General features: G+C 41.5%; 2 protein-coding genes across 2 annotated transcripts in view; both read right to left on the bottom strand.

The window, feature by feature from the left end:
• Positions 1-3,331: 3,331 nt before the first annotated feature.
• On the bottom strand, positions 3,332-7,807 carry ctxn3 (cortexin 3). The gene is made up of 2 exons (XM_023397859.2): positions 7,676-7,807; positions 3,332-4,252 (listed from the first exon to the last, which is right to left on the bottom strand). The coding sequence occupies exons 1-2, from the start codon at positions 7,704-7,706 to the stop codon at positions 3,828-3,830; spliced, it is 456 nt and encodes a 151-aa protein (XP_023253627.1). The 5' UTR covers positions 7,707-7,807; the 3' UTR covers positions 3,332-3,827.
• Positions 7,808-13,324: 5,517 nt separating this feature from the next.
• prrc1 (proline-rich coiled-coil 1) overlaps positions 13,325-18,264 on the bottom strand; it is a 12,190-nt gene continuing 7,250 nt past the window's right edge. The window contains exons 7-9 of the mRNA XM_023397901.2: positions 17,928-18,031; positions 17,463-17,565; positions 13,325-15,719 (exon numbers count right to left, since the gene is read on the bottom strand). Of these exons, the coding sequence (XP_023253669.1) occupies positions 15,510-15,719; positions 17,463-17,565; positions 17,928-18,031 (417 nt within the window). The 3' untranslated portion in view covers positions 13,325-15,509. The remainder of the gene's footprint in view (positions 15,720-17,462; positions 17,566-17,927; positions 18,032-18,264) is intronic.

Genomic DNA, 18,264 nt, shown 5'->3' with positions numbered 1-18,264 from the left:
AAAAATCTCTCAGATATTTCTTTGGTAGAGGGACTCACAATTGACACCTTCTTAAAATGACTCCACATTACCCCTTTTTAATTAAAGCTGTGATTTTCTACACCAGCAGCAGGTCAGTGATTATCTTTTTATTAAACTCAAAAAGGGCAAAAGCTTCGCAGTGAAACAAATAGTTTGTCACAGATCACAGTTTTCTGCTGTAATCTCGACAGTAACAGTCACGTAACTTTCTGGAGTGCCACCGTTATGTTTTAGGCTGTGCAAAAAGGACAATATCCCAGTGTCAGCCATGATCTGCCCCCTGGCGGGCATATCTACAAAGTATGTGAGCATGTATGAGAACAATGTCGCTGCTTGTTTATGCATATGCATTAATTGAAATGCATCACAAGGCTTAAAATGATATTTATATGTGAGCTCATCTGCATATAGGAGAACTTTAAACTATAACAAAATGATGGTAAAACTGCTTTTGCATGGCTAATCAACCTGAATCTGATACTCTGTTGGTGTAAAACCCTGGTTAAAATGTTTCTCTAAGGAAGTAACAAAGTAAAACTATAGACCTGCATCTTCAAGAGTGCTGTCAAGTTTTAGTGTTTCATGTCAATATACCAAAAACAAAAAGGTAAAAAAACTGTCTTCATAACAACTTCACACCCCATTTTAATGACAAATTCTACAAATGTATTTGAACCAACACATTAATTAGCCCCATTCTTCCTCTGTCTCTCCTACTGTCTGACATTTTTAGCCATTTTCATATGTTTTAAAGTTTTTCTTTGCTGCCAAACAGGGTTTCTTGTCAGGAGCAGGTGGTGGTGATTGTGGCTTGACAACAGCTTTAGTCATTGTTATTTTTATAATACAAGAGGTTATAATACGTCCTCTGAGCATCTACGTCTTCAGGGCAGATTGGAGGCTACACTGAGTCGCTATCAGAGAGTGAAAAGACGGGGGCTAGCTGGTTATCATGCTAACTTGAGCAGAAGAAAAGACATAAGTCAAACAAGAGTTAATAGCGTTGCTTTCTAGAAACAGCTGTTGGTGAGTAAAGGAATGAAGTTTGATGCTGAACTCAAGTTTCTTCTGGTGAGTAAACAGCTGTTAATGCTAATGTTAGCTTTGTAGCAATAGCAAAACTGACAAATGAAGGCGCTATTTGTAAATGGAGGCTAGATTAGGGGCTACAGTGAGTCACTATCCTGGCCAGGACTAGCTGGTTAGCATACTAAGTTCAGTAGAAGAAAAGATATGATAGAGACAAAAGTTAACATTGGTGTTTCTTTCCACCTCTGGAGACAGCTGTTGGTGAGTAAAGGAATGAAGTTTGATGCTGAACTCAAAACATTTCATCTAGACTGGTAAGTAAGCAGCTGCTAATGCTAACTTTAGCTATGTAGCAATAACAAAACTTCCAAATAGCTCCTTTAAAGAGTCTATTTGGAAGTTTTCTCTGTCGCCAAACATGGTTTCTTGCTGGGAGCGGGTGGTGGTGATTGTGGCTTGACAAGAGCTTCAGCCAATGTTGCACTTACAAGAGAAGAGGTTATAATACGTCCTCTGAGCAGCTACATCTTCAGGACAGACTGGAGGCTACTTTGAGTCGCTATCAGAAAGTGACAACATGGTCTGATACGGGCCGGGGCTAGCTGGTTAGCATGCTAACTTCAGTAGAAGAAAAGATGTGATAGAGACGAGTGTTAACATTGGTGTTTGTTTCCACCTCTGGAGACAGCTTTTGGTGAGTACAGGAATTAAATTTGATGTTGTACTCACAATGTTTCTTATTGACGGTAAGTAAACAGCTGTTAATGGTAATGTTAGCTATGTAGCAATGGCAAAACTTACAAATAGCTTCTTTAATGTCAAGATATTGCATCTGGCTGTCACCTAGAATTCATAGAACCACAGCTACAAACATAACTCTAATTTTGAACTTAAAGCCAGCTGGTAACGGCTCACGTATCACTCCCATGACCCAGCATGACCCCTCTCCAGCTGAAATTGGAAACAGTTTGCTGTCAGTACACTCCAGCAGATAAACACTTTTGATTTCTAGCATGGTTGGACAACACTTCTTGCAAATTAGTTCAAGCATAACGTGACTTGAACAGTGACTTCAGTCCAGCTCGTCCCCCACCCAGACTGCTGACAGTTGATTGCTTTATTTATATGTATTGTAAGCATACATGTGTTTGGGTGGGGTAGAGGGGAGTGTAGTGTCCCAGGGTACATTATAAATGTTTCACAGATTTCTGGGGGGTCAAGTGGACAGAATTACTGGATTTTCCATTGAAAAATAAAAATAACTTCTGCTACAATAAATGCATAAAATGGGCCAAGGATAAATCAACAGTGTAATAAAGTGAACATTCATAGTGCTTAGTCAGCCTTTAAGCTCGTATATAAGCTAATATTTGGCAGCTTAGCACATCACAGCGCAAGACAGTGAGGTGTGGTGAAGAAAAATAGCTACCCTGTATGTGTGAGGCTCCTAAGGTCATCTCTGACAAACAGTCTGCCTCTGGTCTCAATAGGATTTTCTCACTGAAGTGCTGACACTGTAAACAGTTCACAGTTTGACAGAAGGAGTGGCACAGAAATTTGCACAGGGACTGTCACTGTGAAATTGTCACCTTGTTTTCTAGTTTCAGTTAGAAAATGTTTGTGTGAGTTCATATCCTCCAGGAGACACAGTGTAGTAGACATACAGTACATACTGTAGGATGCTAAGTTTGGTCAAACCAGCCACCAAATCATCAATATTTCAAGTGAAGAAGTCCATTATCACCTTTGTGCCTGTCTCTAAAACTTGTAAGTGCAATCAACCCTCGGGCCGGGTATCAAAACTCATTACTGTCTCTAGTATCAAAAACTGTCACGTACCCAAAGCTGGAAACAAATGGTTTATAATCTTGTTTACTCCTATAATCAGATAGTTCCCAATTTGAATAGTAATATTCCAATTTTAGACTGTATTTCATTTAAGAAAAGCTATTTTGAGAGTGTTGAACTTTGGCTTCTTTTGTCAAATGGAAAAAAAGGTTTCCTAAGAAAATGGGTCAGTGAGGTAAAAAAAAGTATAATTTTGGAGTCAGTAGCAAAACTCACATTAGCATCAGTATTAAAAACGTTCAAATAATACCCAGCCCAGATACCTAGAGGTGTATTCAGACTGAATACAAAGCAATTCTGTAGGCGACAAAAGTTTATATAAATTCTGTGCAAAGATGCAAGGGGACAGGAACACAGGCTGATTTGTTCTAGGTGGCACAAATCGAGGCAAAGTCCATGAGAGTTAGAAATGTTTCAAATTGAGCAAAAAAAATTCACACTTATACCTTGGTTTAATGAGACAAGCAAAAAATAGAAAGGAGAAGAAAAGGAAGTAACATAAAGAGCTGGAGTTCAGGGTAAATTCTGAGATTGCACAAGTTAGCTAGTAATGTGGCCAAATACGTTGTCCACATTACTAGCTAGCTCTACCTAGCATCTGTAAAAGCAAAGCTGAAATTCACTTTGTCATCAAGCTGAACATAAGAATAACTAAACCAACCACCAATTAATCAAGATGTCCATTTTTAAGACTCAAGAGTCGGCCAGGCCAGTGTGACGTCCATTTGATCCATGTAGAGTAGGATGAGAGTAAAATACATCCATAATATGCTTATTCTGAACTGGTTATTGTTCAGTTAGCTTGAGCATGAGATAAAAGCTCTGTTGGCACACACCAAAAAGGCAGCATGAACAAGAATGTCACCACAGACTGGTTTGTGTGTGGACATAAATATCCACTAAAGTGTTTGGATGTCCGGTGTAGAAGCCTAGGCCAGAGTATAGTCGAACTGGCCCTTCTCCAGACCATCAAGGCCGTCTGCCCACGTGGAGGTTGGCATACTCCGGTAGGGGTCCAGCAGGATACGGAAGCATCGCACGATGAGGATGAGGAGGAAAACAAAGAGGAAGATAACCAAGGCAAAAGTTGTCTTCTGCTCCAGCGACATGGCAGTGATAGCTGAATCCGTAGAGGATGAGGAGGAAGACGAGGAGGAGGAGGACAGGGCAACGAAGTGTCCCCCAGCGGAGTACATCAGAGAGGAAAATGCAGAGGTGAAGGGCTCTCCCTCCATCATCCAGGAAGAGAAGTGTGTGGTGGGGGCAGGACAGTGGCACTGCAGATCCCACAGGGGGAGCTGTGGCATCCTCTTCACTCCGGCCCGGCCCAGCCCTTTTAGATGGACCTCATTGTCTGGATAGACACAGGACCAAGAACTGTTAACAAATCATAGTCACAAAGTTCTTTACGTTTCAAAGTCAGCTCACTCAGATGACAAACTACAATTACCACTTAGACTAGTTTCAGGTTACATCCCTGTTTATTCAGAGTCATATAAAATATGAACCATTTGATTGTGTTGATCCTTGAGTCCCAGTGGATGTTTGTGCCAAATGTGAAGGGATTCCCTTGTAGAGTTCACGAGATATTGCGTTCACAAGGCCAATATCATGTTTTGTGAGGTCACCATGACCTTGACCTTGACCTTTGACCTTTAGCCACCAAAATCCAATCAGTTTGTCCTTGAGTCCAGGTGAATGTTTTTATTAATGTGGAGGAAACTCCTTCAAAGCATTACTGAGATATCGCGTTCACAAGGCCAAATCTGCGATTTGTGATATCACCGTGACCTTGACCTTTGACGTACCTACTGACAACCCCCAAAAACTTATTTACACATTGACCTCTCATGATTTGTTTGCTCAGGTAGTTTTGGTTTTATTTATCCAGGTTTTGAGAATTTGCCTCCACCCTGATACAATGGAAGTGAATGATGTGCAGGGCATTTGATACAAAGTAGTTCCAGTGCACGAGTGGATAAATGAAATGTCATTTTTCAGTTCTTCGAGCAGCGCAGTAATAACATTATGGTTTCTAATTGCAATGTTGATGGAATAAAAAACATGTACAAGGACTGCATTCACACAAGAGTCGTCTAGAGTCAGGAGTTTGAGCACATATTAGAGTTAAGGGTTAGGGTTAATGTCTTCACTAACATGAGCAGACAAATGTGAAGTATTTTGTGAACATCTCACTCAACATCATTGATTCCAGCATTAGCAAGGAGCCAGCAACACACAACACACACTGCACCATTTTAGGACCGAACTATAAGATGTTCAGTGATTTTCCTGTCCAAGACAAATTCCTTAGATCTGACACAAACGCCCTGAAGTCGGCTTGAAATTCGCACTCATACATCATTGTGAGCTGTCCCAGGTGCTGCCACCATTTTCTTGTTGCCAAAAATTGGATGTGGCTGTAGTCGGGGCAATTTGGAAAAGAGTGCAGAAGCAGATAAAAGCCTCTTTTCCTGTTTCAGTTTGGATCCTGAAAACAGATAGGAAAACACATTCTGCATCCAGAGGGACAGGAAAAACGCACAAGGTGAAATACAAGCAGAGCTTAAGTGGAGCAGACAATACTGTCCGCTTCACGGTACAATCGCTGACATGACAGTTTATATGTAAAGTGAAGGACATCATTGTCATTGTATTCAACATGGACACTGTGTAATGCGATCTGGATTTGAATGATGTGGTGACGCTGTTTCCAGAGGAATTAAATGGCTTCCTGTCGGGTTTAACTCAAGCACTTCTTGTCATCGTTCTGTTGTATCACAGTGCAATTACAAATGCATCGCTGCTTTTGCCAGACAGGTTTGAAAGAAGGCGATGATGCATGCAGCTGTTGCCCTTAGTAACCTGAGTCAATGACACTGAACTCTGTCATAAAGGATAAGGCTTGTTGTTCTATATTTTTATCTCATGAAAAGAACTTGTCATGGTCTGCCCTAACACTTTTGGACTCTTTATGTTTGGACATTTGTTTCATTTCCTGTTTTATTTTGCCTCCCTTGTGTATCTAAATCTCTGGCTGTGTCTGATATAGTCCATAGTCCACTATATAGGGAGTTTGCCATTTTGTAGTGCTGTCTGAATGTATAGCCAAAATTATTACACCCTATATAGTGGACTCATATGCATCGTGAAAAGTAGTGTACAACCGATGGTCAATAACCAAGCAATATATACCATCATGCATTGTGCTCGCGCTAAAAGACAGAGAAATGGTGCAGAGAAAATGACCCGAGTGTCTGAAAGTGTTTTATCTGCATTTGGGTCCTTAACACTCCTAAACCTGACACAACTGAACTAAAAATGCATCACGATGCATGGACTGGACTGAAACAGCAAGTGCAGATCTAATAAAATCTGTGTGAGACTGTACAATATTAGTTTGAGGGTATTTCACATGATTGCCTGATAATTACCACGAAATTTGCTGCTGCATTTCTTGAAGAAAAAAACTTGTTTTGGAGGAATGAAAGTAATTTAACTTTAGTAGTAGTAACTAATTTTTCATGAGCTGTATTTCTGTCAAACTTCCCTGAGCTTTTGTTTGAATGAATCAAAAGTGACTTAGTTTGAATCATTGTGTTGTTGACTTCTCAGTGACTTGGTTAGCATGTGTCAGTGTGTCACATGATGTTCTGTCATGGCTGACAGGGTGGAGACGGTTGCAACAAGTTATTGTAACTGTCTTCAAGCTGAGCAGCCAAATCACAACAGACCACACAACAGTGTTTTTAACATTTTAGTTCCAAATAGGAAAAATATGAAGCTGACAGAAACAGACGCAACAATATGTGTTAATTTTAACACATAAGAGAATAAAAACAAGTTATTTATTTTCTCGTGGTCTTATGATATTTGCCTGTTTTGTTTAATATTATAAGCTATAACAAAAAATGTATGTAAAATATTGAATAAATAAATAATGCAAACAAACATGTTGCAACCGTCCCTGCTCTGTGATGCAACTGTCCCCAGGGTTGGGGTCAGGTGCAACATCTGAATTCTGCTATTTAAATAAATATAGTGAGTGATGTGTCATATGTACTGATCTTTAAATGGTATGGGTCATTAGTAGGTATGTGTAAGTTTAATATATAAAAGTTTAGTCTCTGAGTAAAATGCAAAAAGTGTTGCAACTGTCTCCAGTCTCCACTAAATGTGACAGTTTACCCTGCAGCTCACTCACTCAGTGAACAGATCAAAGATTTGCTGTTTCATGTGAACTGAGTGAGTGTTTTACACAGAGAAATGCAGCAGGAACCGAAAGTGTGACTTGCAGTCTCATAGCACATTTACATTCTGTGTGAAGTGGGTCATGACCCTGGATGTCCTGCAGCCTTCCTCCCAGAGGAGGAAAAAAAAGAAAAACAGGTAGAACGAGCTGCTCCAGGTATCTGAGCTATTCTGAACGCATGACAGTAATTCATCTGCAGCTTCATTCAGTGCAGCACAGAAAACGCAGAGGGGAGGTAAAGTGAAGTTGGCAGCAGTTATCAACCTGACAAGGACGCTGCAACCTCATCACTTATAGTTTCAGGTGCAACAGTCACACACGACAGAGCTGAGACATGACAGGTGAGGTGTGGAGGGTGCTCGAAGCTTCAACATCAACATCAACATCACTCAACAAGTGCACAGCCAATTATCAATACTGTCCAACCGCCACCTTCACTCAACTGTCGCAGTCACACAGCCGACACCTGGCCACACACACCCGGCACACATCCCCCTGGACCTCCGTGAGAAGGCTGGTGAATACCTCTGTCCGTGTGCGCGGATGGCGGATCCATGTCCGGAGTCACAGAGGGGACCGGCACGTTTGGCACGCTTCACTGTCGGCAGCATCTGCGACAAACACGACACACGGCCAGGAAGAGGGAAGATGCGTGCGTGTCCGTGTGCGCTGGCGCTGGCGCTGGAGCGGAGGCTCTGCAGCCTCACAGCCGGCTGGGGTGCATCCCGGGTCCGCTGGGAGGAAGGGGCGTATCAGCCCAGTCCACATCACACAAGCTCTGCCTTACCAGCTTCTGCCCCCCCCCCACCCCAACATCAGTAGTGGAAAAGACACACTGTTTTGCAGTGGAGGTAAAAAGAAAACCCAGATATTAAAGCAACCAACACACATCATCACAGTTTGTATTTAATGCCACAATATCAACACAGTGAGAGTGAGAGTGAATGTGACAGAGTGCAGAACTATTTATCCTACTTAATTATGATAATGATAATAATAAATAACATTGTTCTATGTTTATATACACACATCTTTTCTCATGTAAGGCAATTTGTTCCATTTATTTCACTGCACCAGGCAAACTACAGGCTCATGTGACTGTAGGCAGAGAGGGAAAGACCGTGGTCCAGTTAAACACAGAACTAGAATCACCTCCTCCACTAGTTTCAGGTTACATCCCTTTTTATCCAGAGTCATATACAATATGAACCATTTGTGTGAAATTTTGTCATAATTTCTGTATGAAGTCTTGAGTAATGGCTAAAAAGTGACCTTCTGACCTTTAGCCACCAAAATCTAATCTGTTTGTTCTAGAGTCCTAGCGAACGGAAGGAGAGACAACCTGAAAACAACGTGTGAGGGGTTGTGCCTGTTTCCTGACTGGAGGTGAACAAGTGCTGAATTGAGGACAGGTCCTGACTGACTGTTGAAGTCTTTCCCTGTTGTGTTTGATGTCTGATCCAGACATTGACTGATGTACAGAGAGCAGACTTGATGACTGCAGCGTAGACCTGGATGATGCAGGTAGAACTCACTGTGCTGGTGCAGGACTTACAGACAGCTGGCGGCTCCTGCTGAAGTCCTGTGTCAACTTTTCAATGTGTTGAGCTCCAGGTTGTTACGACTGCACCAGACGAGAAGCTGCTCATGACCATCAGAACAAACTGATGATCTGCAAACAATCTGAATGTTCCGCACCACATTACAAATCCTACAACATCAGGGAAGACAGTGATAAGTGGCTCCAGCAGGTGTGTGGAGTCGTGCTCACAGCAGTGACTCTGCTCATAGACATCAGGTACTCAGGAACTCATACTCTGGCAGTTATTGAGATGGCTAGAATAAAGTGTTGGATGAACCGACGTCACATTCCATGTGTCCTGTCTGCAAGAAGAAGGAGGAACAAGGTCGAGAGCATTAAATGCATTATTATATAAACACACTTCTGTTTTTGAGTTGAAACAAGACATCTGAGATTTTGAGTCCTGTCTGCAAGAAGAAGGAGGAACAAGGTCGAGAGCATTAAATGCATTATTATATAAACACACTTCTGTTTTTGAGTTGAAACAAGACATCTGAGATTTTGAGAGCAGGATCATCCCTCCACCTGACAGGTGTGTCATATCAAGATGCTGCTTACACGTCATGATCATTGCACAGGTGTGACTCAGGCTGGTCACAATAAAAGGCCATTTTAAAATGAGCTTATTAAATGTAAATGTATTTATTAGACACTGAACTTGAATGTTCTGTTAATATCTTTTGTGAATAGTCTTCTTTGTATTTTTCAATAGGTGCCTCTCCCAAGATTTTTTATTTGAGGATGTTTCTATCCAGCTCCAGACACTTCTGGATATGTAAAACATGAATATGTATCTACACTTCCTGGCTCCTTTTCGGATCTTTGATGTTGATGTTTTGGATGTATGAATGTGAATATGAATAAGAATATATAACTTTTGGTCATGTAACCTGAGTTTTACGTTGATATTGCATGAACCTCTGGACATTATATTTATATGATGTACCTAGTAGAGGACTGTTATACATGTATGATGGACACTTTTGTACAAATATTTATGAAAGATGTTTTTATTAACTCACCTATTCAATTTATCTTCCACTTCATATGGGGGGTTAGGCTCCTGTTTAAGATGGCTCCTTTATGTTGGAGAACCATTTGGCTGATGAAGGTCTACGACCAAAACCTTGCAATAAATAGTTTGCTGCAAGTCAGACAGTGTGTGGGATTTTTTGACTTGACTGTCTTCCATCTGCCCTGCACAGTGAAACCAGGATTCCTCTGTGAAGTGCCAGACGCCATCAGAGGTGATTATTTACCCATTCAAGTTGATTATGATGACAAACTGCAGTCAGGTCACAGTGTGGAGGTTATGACCTGCGGTGGTTACATGTGGTCTGCGGGAGGATGGATTAACTGCCACATTCTCTGAGACGACATTGTAGATGGTTGGTGGTGAAATGACCGGTCATGTCAGAGGCAACAGCTCTGGTGGACATTCAACAGTATCACTTCACAATCAGATGACCCTTATAAAGGATTTATGAATGGTTTATAACTAGGTTGTTAATTGGCTTGTTAACACTTTATAAATCATTTATTAGCTGTTATATCACATTAGATAAAAAGGGTAACAGTGACCTGTTGCTTGCCAAATAGTGAGCCCACATGTCTCTGTACTGTTCAGCCTCATGTCTCATTAGTTATTGAGCTTCCTTTGTTTTCTCCATCATCAGCATTTGTACCTGCTGCTTCATCACTTTTGTTCAGTTACTATCAATGAACCACCGTCAGCATCTTAATGCTCAAACAGTTGCATCTGGCAGATCAAATTATGGCAGATCACATGATCATATCAAATGAGCAGATTCATCCTCCACCTGTGCAGTAATCATCATGTGTACTCAGCATGTTGATATGACACACCTGTCAGGTGGAGGGACACGTTCTCGCCGACACAGGTTGAAACACATCTGTGAAGAAGGTTGAAGAGAAATAAAGCGCCTGTGTTTGTAGAAGAAATCTTATCTAATCTTTTGTTCAGTGTATAATCAGCTTCCACCTGGTTTTATGGTTACACCATCACACCACTCTGCTCACATTCACTCCTCCAGGCGGTGGTTTGAACTCCACTTCATCATCATCAGGTGCCTACAGGGAAAATAATGCCTCACACTGATTTCAGCAAGATGGAATCTGTTAGAATCCAGTGGCGGAGGATTGGACCTACAGGCTGTCAGCTGATGACAGGAGGTTCACATCAGATCACATTTCAGACTGACTACTCCCACCTTGTTCTCAGAGCCAGGATGAGTCTGACTCCTCACACAGAGTCTCTGCCCTCAGGCAAAATGAATCATTGATGTGAAAACACTGTGCAGCTCCTCCTCCGCTGTAAATGAAAGCTCAGCAGATGAGTTTTATTCATTAGCTCCAAACCTGAACAGATGAAGTGTCCTGCTGGAACGTTTAGACCTGGAGGAAGTGATTTTGCTTCACACCATAGGAACTGCCTCTCTTCATCAGAGACTCGTCAGAGAAGAAAGAAAGATTCTTTTTCAGTTTATTTTTGACCCCATGTAGACGCACTGAAATAAATATATCTACTATCATTTAGCAGTGGAGAAGAGTTAAAGAAGAGCACAGGGCACGTCGTGTCCTGCAAAAGCTGTCAGTGTGTTGTGGCAAGCAAGAAAAAGTAAGTGAAGCCATTGGAAATTACCTTCATTAATGTATAAATTTGTCCTTATGGTCAGATCCTCATCCAAGTTACAATTATGAACAAACACAATCTATTTTAACTAATTACACACAAATCACTCTTTTGCTCTTGTGCATATTAAAAAGATCATTCAAACTATCACAGTATAGGTTGGAAGGAGTCTGTGAACCCCTCGGCTAATGGCATCATCAGAAGCTAACTGGAGTCAGGAGTTATCAAACCTGGAGTCCAGTCAATGAGACCAGATTGGAGGTGTGAGTTAGAGACACTATGATTATAAACAACGCTAAAACATTTACATTAATTAAATGTTTTATGGACTGATGAAACTAAGGTTGACTTGTTTGGGAAAAACCCGCAACACTATGTGTGTGGTGTAAAGGGCACTGCCTTCTAATATCCTACATCATTATCCTAAAGGTGAAGCAGGGTGGAGGGAGCATCATGATTCGGGGGTTAATTTGCCGCCTCTGGACCTGGGCAGCTTCACAACATCATTGAGGGGAAACTCCCAGGTTTATAAAGGTTCTCTTCAGGATCATGTCAGGGCAGCTCCACCTGCTGAGTGATGCAGCAGAACAATGACCCTAAACTTCAAAGTAAATCGACTTCACAATGACTTCAGACAAAGGAAATCCACCTTCTGGAGTGGTCCAGTCAGAGCCCAGACCTTAATCCAGTAGAGATGCTGTGGACTGAGCTGAGGAGAAACATGCAGACCAGACATCCTAACAATATGTCTGAACTGAAGCAGTTCTATAAAGAAGGATGATCCAAAATTCCTCCTGAACATTGGTCAGGTCTGATCAGCAGCTAGTGAAGAGCTGGTTTCAGGTTATTGGTGCCAAGGTTCAACCAGTTATTAAATTCAAGGGTTCATTTACTTTTTCCAACAGCACTGTGAATGTTTAATGGCTGTGTTCAATAAAGACACAAAAGATTAGAATAGTTTGTGTTACATTAGCTTAGAGACACTGTGTTTGTCTACATTTGTGACTTAGATAAGTGTTGGAATACTTTTTCTTCCACTGTATACTTAAAAAAAGCATATTCTGTTGTAAAAATTAATACTTTTTCCGATTGTAAAAAAAAAAAAATTACCACCTGGTGGTTGTTTCCTCCACCAACCAGTGTTGTTGTAGTTACAGTAAATATAGTTACGAGTGTTTTTGCAGAACATTATGATGTCACAGTGAACTTGACCTTTGACCTTTTGGATATAAAATGTCGTCACTTCTTCATTTTATCCTGTTAGACATTTGTGTTAAATTGTGTCATGGTGTATGAATAAGTAACACATAAGTTATGGCCAAAAATGTTTTTTTTGAGGTCACAGTGACCTTGACCTTTGACCACCAAATTCTAATCACTTCATCCTTGAGACCAAGTGAATGTTTGAGCCAAACTTCGAAGAAGTTCCCTCGAGGCGTTACTGAGATATCAAGTTCACGAGAATGAGACGGACAAACAACCTGAAAACATAAAGCCTCCGCCCCTGACTGTCACCACAGGTGCCTGCTTCGCCAGTTCTCCCATGGTGCACTGCATGATGGACAGGAGTCACACATAACCATCACTGACTGAAAATGAAATGTTCAACTACAACCATGTGGTAATGATTGCAGTGATTTAGACTGTGAGCATCTAAAACGCTCAGTTTGGAAACACATTTGATTTTAGTGAGTAGAAGATAAAGTTGTGTTCAAGCTCTGTGATTCTCAGTTAACCTGCCAGTCCAGCACCGAGCTGAGGGCACATTTCACATATATGAACCCAAATGAGCAAGTATACAAGTAGTTATGTCTCTCGACTCTCTTTGTGTTGGTTTGCAAAAAAATAGACATTTGAATGGTTCAAACCTACAAGGGTTTTTTTTTGGAGTAACTGAAGGTGATTTTCAACAGCACAAGCACTTATACAAACCAGCATGAAAAAGTGATGTATTTTATTTGCGTAAAAAGGCACATTTAGAGGACACACAGTACAGAGAAGAATGTTGTTTCACTAACAGAAAAGTGTTTAGTAACTTCTGTGTCTGACAGTGTCCAACTGCCTGAAACTGGAGAAAATAAATTAATTTCCTTCTTATCTAATTCCAGGTGAATGTTAGCATCCTGCTGCACTGTTAGCATCCTGATGCACACAGCACAGTTATGGTGGGCAATTATTTTGCAGGAAAAGAAGCAAGAATCAATATGTATATATCATATTATGAGATTTTCTTTTTAAACTAACACATATCTAAGACATGATGACATCATTTGACCCATCAGACCTTTCTAGTTACGTCCCAGTTGCTCGCTATACACTGACTCTAAATGGCTTTGGTGTATTAACACAGAGGGAAAATGACTCAGTGACATATGCATAGAGAAGGGAGGTGCAGACTAAACTTTAGAGGGAGAGGCTGGGTCACAAATCACAAATCAGCTCTCGTTAGGCCACACTTGTATCAGGCTGTAGTTGCTGATCTAGTTTAGAGCAGTGAGACTTCTTCTACAGAGAGGTGCAGGGATGATGTATTATTGTAGACCAACCCTGAAGCTATTTTCCCCCTGGTTCCCTCCATTAAAAGCCAATGGGATTTTAACATTGTCTCTTGGATTATTAGAGAAAATAAACAACAGTTAATGATCCTGACAGGTTTAGTTCAGCAGGATCATCTTCACTAATGAACTCCACTTCATGATGTTTGAAGCCTCAATACAATCAGCAGAAACAAAGAGCTAATGTTAGACTATAAACCAACTACAGCACGGTCACATGACTTCAACACCACGGTCACATGACTTCAATACCACGGTCACATGACTTCAGCCTCACCACCACTAAACTTCAGCTTGTAGTTTGATTCAGCTCTGACCTCTTCTTCCAAAGCCTTTCCTCTGACGGAGTTAGAGACAGTTTGTATAAATACAACGAGGCTGTAAAGGTGGACTGGAGAGTAGATCAGTTTTTTTAGGACGAAGGAACTGGAGGGGCTAAAATGCAACTAATTTGCACATTATAGGACTCCATCATCATCATCTCCATTATAATTTCATAGTAACATACAAAGCAGTACCACAGGTTGCCCGACAGATGTCGCCATTTCAACTGCATCTAATGCTTCAAAACAAAGAGCAATTTTCCTCTTAGTTGGCCACTTCTCGAGCCCCATGTTCACTGTTAACCAACTGATTCATGGGTATTTAAAGAATATATGGGCATATGCCTCACTAAAGCACAATATCAACTGATACTATCATGGCCTTAGCAGATCTCAAGTTCTTGTTAAGTTTACATGTTGAATGTTTCCAAATTCATTTGTGCTTAATAATCACCACATAGTAAATTATTACATAGATTCAGCATAAGCAACAAGTGTAGGAACACCATTACTGTATAACAAAGGGGAGGAATGTTGGGTTAAAAGTGGCCCCGGGGCCTCCGAGCAAAGAAAACACAGGAGTCATTTACAGCTACATGTTAAAACAGGTGTGTTGATGAAAGAAACAAAATAAAGTCCTATAGAGAAACATTTTATCCTGTTTAAGGTCTGAAACTGTCAGTAGTGTCAGGACATGATACAAAACAGCACTTCAGTTACTTGAATATTAATAACCAAAATAATGCACAGACAACTTTAGTGGGAAGGTGAGTTTACAGTGAAGTATACAGTATCTGAGTCATGGCAGGTCCACATTATATGAAGTCTAATTGGGTCCAGTAGGGTCATGTCAAAGTGTTGGTGTTCTGGAACACAGAATACAACTGGGACGCGGTCTGAGTTTTAGTCTCTACAATAACATAAAGGAAACTAGATATTGCCACTGTTTGAATGAAGGTTGTTGAGATTAACAAACATGATGTGTGAGTATCTTTCAGGAAGTTAATGGTTAAGTTTTCTTTAAAGCCTGAGTTGACGACAAAGACTTGACTTGAGATCTGACGTGTTGAACATCAGGAAACATCTGTGCGAAATGTCGCAACCAGCGTCTTTAAAGAAATGTGCATTTGGCTTTGCCCCATAAGGACCGATGAGGGCTTGATGGAGGAGAAGGAAGGAGCTTCGCTGTCCCATCAGGTGGTTTTTACTCCAACGTGTCTCCACCTGTCGCCCGAACCCTCCAGCCTCACACAGTCCTGGGCGGCAGCTGCTGTTTGTAGATTCCAGCCAGAGCTTTGGCGGCGCTGTGGATCATCTGACGCTGGCTCATGCCCGTCACAGCCTGATGCCAGTCTGTCCTGTTGATGTTGGGCAGGCTGCGCTCCAGGACCTCCCCCACTGGAACAATCAAACCCGACCAGCGCAGGCCGTAGTCAGGAGGGGTCAGGGAGTGAGCCTGCACGGAGAAAGGTACACGAACAGGTTGATGAGCTACTGGAGGAGGAAGAAGTGACTGATACTGAAGAAATTCTCTGAGGCTGAAGCTGAAATTTATCTCCGTTAATGACAATAAACCAAGCTGCAGCTACAGTGGCTGAAAACTGAAGCGGCTAAAGACGTAAGATGAAGGAGACACTTGTAATATTTCAAGATTTAAAGGTTCTGTAAACAAGATCTTTATGTAAAGACATAGTGAAGTAATGTCATCGTAATCTGAATTCAGGAAGGGTGGCATGTGCATGTTGGTGCATGTGAGTCCCTCCTGTTAAACTGTTGGCCCTCCCAATGTTTATAAACACACAGGCCCCGCCCACAGGTGAGATGACAGTGCAGTACTCAGCTTTCAGTTGAAAGTGACAAAGAATTTCCTGAAATGTCTGAGATGCTGGGGGTCTACATCTAGTGGCAGTGATGACCCCTTACAGAACCTTAAAGTCTTTCACAAGACAAGTATTTCTAGTATGAAGCGTGGTGTTTATTTGAACAGGCTGCTGGGTTGTAGTGAGCAGCTGAGACTGTTTTCATCTGGAATGTAAAAAGCTGATTTTTACATTTGACTTGGAAAAGATGGAGCGATGCGATGGTAAAGAATCATATTATCAGAGACATTAGGACACTGAAATGAAACCGAGTGTAACCTGAATGTTATTTAATCGACCTGATCTAATTGATGATTGACAATTGTTGTGTCAGTGTTACAATTGTAAAACTGCATCTTGCTGCTATTTGCTGACTTTCTGGACTTGAAATAAAAAGTTTATACTGGCATTACATAATTAAAATTTTCAACTTTATCCACAAAAGTTTTTTTCCCAAACAGTGGCCATGATACTCTGTGGTACAAGTGAATGGGTCATCTGTGCAGGTCTGGCTGCATCCACACTTAAACATTTTCATTTTAAAACAGTGTTTTAAATCATCTCTGTGCAGACTATCACATCTGAAAACACATACCACATGACCATTCACGTTCACTGGGCATGTGCGTACCGGTGCTAACAGGAAGTAGATTGTCTATTCTGCAGTTGGTTGCTTAGTTGCACAAAATACAATGAACAAGGAGCAGTAAAGCTGAAGAGTAAGTACGGTCAATAATGCCAGTGCGTGGCGTCTGCGTCATGTGTGTTCACACTGGTTGCATCTCTGCTGTGTTGCTGCTGCAGCTCTGTCTCTCCACATAGAGTTTGCAAGTTACTGGAATGTTGGATTTCTCTTCATTATAAATTCATTTCTTCATTTTTGACAGAAAAAACCAACTGCTACAATGGTTAAAAAATATATTTATATTTTTTCATGTCTGTGTCATATATTCAGATTCAGACTAGACATAGATAACTAAAGTGGAAGGTTTCAGTTTTATGTGAAGTTGTGAAGTTTGTGCTGGGAGATGCATAGTGAGGTGTCAAGTTTCTACCTGTTAACATGTGCGTCGAACTGAAAAACAAGGAGTTCCGCAGCTGTGATGCACACGTGATGCATCCAGTGTGTTCCTGGCCTAACGCTTGTACTTCGTTAGTCAAAATCTCTGTTTCTGTCCATCCAGATTAAAACATAGTCCCGAAGTAAAACTGGGCGTTTCTACAAGTGTTTTAGGGACTCAAAAATTCCAGAGTAGTGTGGACACCAGGTGTAAATAATGATATGTTTTGAAACTAAAACACATTAGTGTGGATGTAGCCTCAGAGTTGTTGATTAGTACCTGTTGGACGTGATCTAGAGCCAGAGGAGTTGCCTGAGTGAAGACCTCGATGTGGATGCTGTAACCAGGGTCCTCCAGGATCAAACAGCCAATGTCAAACCACCTGGAGACAAACAGTATATATATGACTGCGTTCAGGCTGTGTCCGACTGGACCTCATGAGTCAGTCCGGCCACCAGACACTCACTGGTGAGCCACCCTCCCAGGTGTGGCTCCAGGAGGGGGCCCCAGCTTTCCTGGTCAGTGGCTACTGAGATTCAGTGTGTGTGGAGAAGATGAAAACTTTCAGTCCATTACACTACAGACTACAGCTTCAATCTAAAGGCCCTGTTCACTGCAGGGCTGTTGAACTGGTTATTTCACTGTGCAAGCTTTGGTTCTCTGTGTGTGTGTGTGTCTGTGTGTGTGTGCCTGTGTGTGTGTGTGTGCCTGTGTGTGTGCGTGTGTTGCTGTCAGTCTTCTTACTTGTCAGGAAAGAGTTCAGCGATGAAGTTTTCCGTAGAGACCACAGGCTGTTTCTCATGGATCACACCAGCTCGACGCAGGCTGTCAATACGTTCCTGAGCCCCCTACACACACACACACACACACACACGCACACACAGTATGTGCATGACTGAAACTGAAAACCCTTCACAACAGACATTGCAGGGAAATGTGCTACATTGCCAACGCTGCCTGTAAATTAAAGGTGGGGACAAAATGTTGTTACAGATTATATTGTTAACCTCCTCTTGCGCCAAATATCGACATCTTTATTAAAACATGAAGGCAATCTAAACGGATTCCCCCGCTACACACA

This window comes from Seriola lalandi, unplaced genomic scaffold (genome assembly GCF_002814215.2).
Source record: "Seriola lalandi dorsalis isolate HSWRI2012SDOR001 ecotype SW California unplaced genomic scaffold, Sedor1 jcf7180002054939, whole genome shotgun sequence".
NCBI lineage: Eukaryota > Metazoa > Chordata > Actinopteri > Carangiformes > Carangidae > Seriola > Seriola lalandi.
Note: the sequence above shows the minus strand (reverse complement) of the source record. Positions and strands in the feature narration are given on the sequence as shown.

What these genes read in the sequence shown, in the direction of transcription:
- ctxn3 (XM_023397859.2), bottom strand. Translation starts at nt 7,706, where the DNA reads ATGGATCCGCCATCCGCGCACACGGACAGAG. An exon ending in ATCCGCGCACACGGACAGAG is followed by an intron (nt 4,253 to 7,675) that starts GTATTCACCAGC and finishes GTGTCTATCCAG; the next exon opens with ACAATGAGGTCCATCTAAAA.